The sequence below is a fragment of the Candoia aspera genome, chromosome 1 (genome assembly GCF_035149785.1).
Source record: "Candoia aspera isolate rCanAsp1 chromosome 1, rCanAsp1.hap2, whole genome shotgun sequence".
NCBI lineage: Eukaryota > Metazoa > Chordata > Lepidosauria > Squamata > Boidae > Candoia > Candoia aspera.
In genome coordinates, this window is record NC_086153.1 from 318,824,719 (window position 1) to 318,831,198 (window position 6,480).

Sequence of the window (6,480 nt, forward strand, 5' to 3'; positions counted from 1 at the left end):
TCTACACCCTTTAAATAACCCCTAGGGAAGTTTGAGAAGGTTCCTTGTGTGATATCACTAAGAGTAAATGAGGGCAATGAAAGGCAATTGATTGAGTGATATAGATTTAAATAATGCCTGACTGCAAGTGATTCTGGGTGCTTTACAGTCTAAAAAAAAGCTAGGATAGTAAAATAAAAGATCAAAAGGATATGTGTCCAGAAAAAGAAGAAACATACATACAAAACAAAATCTTATAGGGACTCACCAACCATCCTTCCCCAGGGCCTGGCAGAATAACCATTTTTCAGTGTTTTTCAGAATGTCATCAAGATGGGAGCCATACAGATCTCTGGTGGGATACTGTTCTGGTGGGATACTATTCAAAGGGCAAGTGTTGCAACAGACAATGACTTAGTGACTTTTCCTCCAAAGAATAGTTAACCTTCCTTCCTTCCATCCTCCCTTTTCAGCTCTGTCTTAGTATTCACACAATCCCCACAATTGCATAAAATGGGCTCCTGTGACAAACAGATTACCTATGATATCAGCAACAGGATGCAGCTGCAATTTTTACTCAAAGACTATGACATAATACCTGCATCTTTACTCTATTGAACAAATCCTAGTCCAATTGTTCACCTGATCTCTTTCTTTTGCTGTTCTCTTACAGCATGAAATGCCAAAGGATGATCCAGACCATCTTGTCTCTCTTGATCTTGGCCAGCTGCATCACTACACTCAAACCTTCCAACACTAACTTGCAGACATTCATTGGCTGTGCTGTGCGGGAGTTCACTTTCATAGCCAAGAAGCCTGGATGCAAAGGGCTGCGCATCACCACAGATGCCTGCTGGGGCCGCTGTGAGACATGGGAGGTGAGACCAGTGGCCCATGGGCTCATTGTATGGGTAACATTTCACTCTCTTATCCAAGGTACTAGTGGTCATGGTTCAAAGGGGAAGGGGTACAGCTTAATGGCAGAGGACATGTGTTGAGTGCAGGAGATCCCAAGTCCAGTATCTCCATGTAAAGACAGCAGGTGACAGGAGATACCTGTTTGAAGTGCTGGAGAACTGTGATCCATCAGTGTACAGTGGTCTGTTCTATACTGTCTATACTGATGTGTAGCAGGTCTCCAGCATTTCAGGCAGAGGTATTTCCCATTACCTGTTCCCTGATCCATTCTGATAAATAAATAAATGGATAAATAAATAAATAACTTCCTGACCTGATATTAGGAAGTGTCCAGAGGGTTCATTCATTTCACCGAATATATATTTCTTACATACCCTATAATCAAATACCCTGTATATATTATAGTAGGATAGGTAAATGCATAAAATCCTGCACCTAGATAATGACTATGTTATGCAAATAGGGAAATACTTCTTAATTTTCTATTTTGCATAATTTGTTATATCTGCTAATTATGTGAGAAGGGCAGGATACTGAAACCCTACATGCAACTTTCCCTTTCTGGTTTTTAGAGACTTCAGAAGATATCCCAGTTAAATTTCAGTAGACATTACAGTTACAGTAAACACTGGAAACATACTTGCTTTTTAAATGAAATCCAGAATTCTGAGGAAGCTAACCTATGTGCTCAGCATTACATTTGTTTGTTTGTTTGTTTGTTTTGCACTTCTATGGAATTGTATCATGTACATATTGGTACGTACACAGGACTAAAGTCAACAGGTGAGACAGATACTTAACCCTAAAGCTGTATAAATATATGGGTGCTGCTGGAAGACTCTGCATTCTCCACAAATGTTTGCTGCTTAGAACCTTATTTGAATTAGAGTGGCATATAAATTGTAAAATGTAAATAAATAAATAAATGTCAGAAGGCAGGAGGTCTTTCTGTGAAGAGCTTTACACAAGAAGGCATTGACCTGATTCAGAATCCTGATCACAGTGGGTTACAAATTTTGCTTGGAAGTCTATAATTTTGCAGCCCAAATGCCCCTTTTCTTCTGAAGGAGTCTCAAGGAGTGTCCGTATGCATGATAAGGAGGTGAGGAATGGGAATAGTCAGCTTTTCAACTCTATTGCAGCATTATTGCATGCTGCAATAATCTGTTTCCACAACTCCTGAATAGGGCTTCTTCTCCAGTTATGAGGTTTTGGCAATCCTATATGTATCTGCTCAGCACCAAGTCCCATTGGATTCTGTGATATCTACTATATTCACAGGTAAACACATATAAGGTTGCAAGTTTCATCAATTAAGAAGGAAAGGTCAAGTCAACAGCTAGTATTTCTGCTGGGTTTTCAGGGGTTGAGAAATGTGGCCATGGGTATGTTTAACCAGCATGTTTCATTGATATTCTATGATTCAGCTGGTGCTGCAAAGCCATGGTTGAAAAGAAATGCCTAATCCACCATATAAGCAAGACTTATAGCATTGTTTCTGGGGCCCTTAGTGGCTTCTTTTGGTGCACAATTCAATGACCTTATAGACATCCAGGTAGCTGAAGTGAGCTTCAATCCTTAATGAGAATCAATTGCCTTAAAATTTCATATGGCAGGTTCACCCCACCGCCCGCCCTTCATTTTTTAAGCCTTGGTGCTGTGTGGCAAAGTATTTCTGAAGAATTTATGTAATGCTTTAATGACATAATTCGGAAAGCTTCTTCTGACTTAAACACTTAATAGGGAACTGTCCTTTATTGCTCCACTGACAGAAAATTTCCTGGAGATTAAATTAGAGCCCCTGATTCACAAGTGATACATATTATTCCGTATCCTACTAATGTGCTTGTTTCTAATTTTAAGTTGCCTTGGAACTGTGTTAATTGTATGGTTAGGGGGCTCTGGGTAGAAGTGACAGGTGAGGCAAGCAAGTCCACACACATTGAGTAGAGAGGAAGTAGTGACTAATTTTAGCCTTTTTTTTTAAGGCGGCAGTAAGCCCAAACTTTGTTTTGGCAGTGCAGTGGTGTGTGTGTGTGAGAGAGGGAGAGGGAGAGGGAGAGGGGGAGAGAGAGAGAGAGAGAGAGAGAGACATTAGCACCAGCCACCAAATATAGCACAGAATATGTATGATTGATTCAATCTTGGTATCTAAACATATACAGAAACATTATTGAAAAGGGATTTTGTTAAATCTCAGTTATGGGAAATATAATTCAACGCCCCCAGAGGGCAACTGGGGATGGCTCAGCTTGAGGCACACAGAGTCAGGATATATTGTAGATCATATTGCTACAACTCCAGGCTGGGAACTTCACCTGTTGAATTTTTACTTGATCCAGTTGTTAAAAGCTGAAAAGCAAAACATTATGTTAAAAGCTACTCTTGGCCTAAGTTAAAACAGTGATAACCTTAAATGAAAAAAATGATTTAATGCAAGGTTAAGATACTCTCTGTATTCAGATGTACTGAATTCTAGCTCTCCCGTTATGTTGGTCATGCTTGCTGGAATTAATCAGAGTTGTAGTCTGAAGCATCTGGCAAACATTAGGTTGCCTATCTTTAAGAAGATAAGAAGAGCAATGATTGATCGAACAAAGGGTTCTGCTTCCAGCAAAGGCTGCCCAGATATAGTTAGCCAGATGTCTGTTACAAACTCAAAGTCTGGAATTCCAAAGCATAACACTTCAGCCAAGAGATTAATTTCTTTGAAACTTTAAGAAAACCATTTAAGGCAGCCCAGCACCTTATCTTGTGTGACAGTGAGTACCATGGATGAGCACCTGCTTTTCAGGGAGAAGGTTCTATGTTGAGTCATTGGCATCTCCAGTTAAATGAATGAGTAGCAAGTAATAAGAAAGATTCCTGCCAGAAACACTGGAGAGTTGCTGTCATTTAGACTAGATAATCCAGCCCAATGCTAATGTTTCTGTTTTTCCCTCCTTTATGAATAGAAACCAGTCCTGGATTCCCCTTACATTGAAGCTCACCACCGAGTCTGTACCTACAATGAGACCAAACTGGTTACAGTGAACCTGCCAAACTGTGCAGCCAACGTTGATCCTTTCTTCACATATCCAAAAGCCATCCGCTGTGACTGCAGTGTGTGCCTCACCACAACCACAGAATGCGAGACTATCTGAATACTTCAACTTATCAAGAGAAGTTTCTGGCTCAGATTCCGCCCAGGTGAAGACTACAATATGGCAATGGTAATAGATCATAGTGATGCACAACAGGGTAGGATGTAGCTACCTGGTTTTGAGGTTTTTCTGCCCCTTATCAGCTTTGAATGCATCTGAGTACCTTGCAATTTTCATGGTACTTTCAGTATAATGGTATAGTCAGTGTCTTTTCAACTGTTGCCAATTTTATACAGCATAGATTTTCTTTGGGATTCTTGCATCAGAATTTGCATAACCCCCAAACTGTATTCTCTGTTTGCTTCCTGATATTATCCCCAGTATGTTTTGAAAGTATGACCCAAGATTGCATTTGCACTTTAATACTTTCAGAGGTCCAGTTAGAACAGTTTAAAGGTATACCAAAGGGGTGTTCACACACTACATTTGATGCATGGACAGTCCATGTACCTATAAACATAGACTGTTTACCTTATCAACAGCTAGATTTGCCCAACATTCTTAATTTGACTACTGAATTAATTCATTTTGGGAATTTGTGGAATACACATAATCATAAGCTAAACTAATAGGCAGCATTCATATATCAGTAGCCACAAAACACTAACCATAATTTAAACTAACCCGGTTTAGCATGTTGTGCAAATGCAGCCATTTGATCTTATGAATACAGCCATGTACTTATTTATATCTTCTGTTCCTTAGAGTTCTAATCAAACTATGTTGATATACAGGTGGATATACAATACATGATATACAAGATATCATGGTACTGCCCAGAGTCCCTCTTTTGGGGGAGATGGGCAGTGACGAAATTTGATAGATAAATAAATAAATAAATAAATAAATAAAAACATGTAAAAGAGACACAAGACAGCCATGTTTGCTCTATCTCTCTGTCCTTGCATGTGCCAGCCTGTCTTCTAAATCCACAACCTCCCTTTGCTGAACAGGAAGATCTGCGAGTGGAAATCCAGAATTTATTAAGTTTCAGGTCTGCAAATGAGTCTGCTTGCACATGAAAACAAATGTGAGGAGACATCCCCAGCAGATTTCCTTGTTCAGTCCAGATTCAGTTCAGATTGGGGTGAATTGAGGCAGTGAATTCCATAGCTTGAGAGTAATGCTGGAGGTAACCTGTTCTGCATTTTCAACAAACAGACCTGTTAGCATAGACATTGTTAAGTAGGCTTCTTCTGTTGATCTTTGATCCTAGACAGATTTACACCAAGATGTACAGTCCCTCAGACAGTCAGGCTCCAAGCTGTTCAAAGATCTAAAGATTAAAATCAAGTTCTTGAATTGCAGCTGGATAGCAATTGTCAACTAGTGCAGGTCTTTTAACATGAACCTAATATGTTCCTGAGATCATGGACCAGTCTGCACCTGCTGAGCCTTCTTGATATTCTTCACAGGTCTTCCCTCACAGTAGTCTAGCTATGAAGTAACTATGTAATACTGCAGCCCATAGCACATGCCTAAACTGTCAAGTGCCTTGCACACTGCTGATGTAACAACAACAACAACGCTAGTAATAATGAAGTCTAAGGAGTCCTTAGAACTCCTCCTGTTGATGGAAGGGGAGGTAGTAGGGTAGATGTGATTAAATTCTACAGGAACTGAAAGAGTTTCAGTTTGGCAAAACTTTGGGGGATTCAGCTATCAAACCCAGGACCTGCTGGGGTTACATGAACATATCCTTAAAGGCCAAGTGGTTTAGATAACTCCTATGGCTGAATTATCCTTACTCTTAACTCTAGTAACTGGCTTGCTTGAAATGAGGATAAGCTACTTTCCAATTTGTTTTTTAAGTATTCCTGCTATACTTTCAAAAGGCTTTGTAGGAGAAAATCAGTGTTAGATCCAGAAGAAGTCAGGTAGCACCTTTTTAGACTAACACAATTTGTTAAAGGCATGTAGCTCATGAAGGCTTTTGTCTTTTAATAAAATGTGTTAGTCAAAAATGTACTACCAGACTCTTTCTGATTTTTGAAAGGCTTGTAAAGCATCTTTTGTTTTTCTTTCTTTACCTTGTCAGGTGAAAGTTGTATAATTAATTAGGATTCTCATCCTCCATAAGCTGCTTGTCAGAAGGGTTATTTCCCTTGGTTAGTTACATTTGCCAGCAGACTTCTGAAAATCAACGTTTAAAATCAACAGGTTATTTACAAGGAATGTTGTGGCTCTAATCACACTGGCTTCAGTCCACTCAACTGAGCAGCTTACTGCTACCTATTAAAGAATTTCATGTTCCTGAGGAGACATCTTCACTGCTATGATGAATGCATCCCCACCAATCATGAATGGTGGCTCAACCCTAGCCCTAACCTTCAGGTTGAATGACATAGTATTCTCATGTAGCTGCTGAGAATCCAACATGTTGACATTTGTGAATTAGGTTGACTTATCCGCCCAATTTCCCTGACTTGGTTTGGCCCTG

At 39.6% G+C, this 6,480-nt stretch overlaps 1 protein-coding gene across 1 annotated transcript; it reads left to right on the plus strand.

Moving 5' to 3' along the window:
- Positions 1–506: 506 nt before the first annotated feature.
- On the plus strand, positions 507–4,767 carry GPHB5 (glycoprotein hormone subunit beta 5). Its single transcript, XM_063293893.1, has 2 exons — positions 507–857; positions 3,852–4,767. The coding sequence occupies exons 1-2, from the start codon at positions 654–656 to the stop codon at positions 4,038–4,040; spliced, it is 393 nt and encodes a 130-aa protein (XP_063149963.1). The 5' UTR covers positions 507–653; the 3' UTR covers positions 4,041–4,767.
- Positions 4,768–6,480: the final 1,713 nt, after the last annotated feature.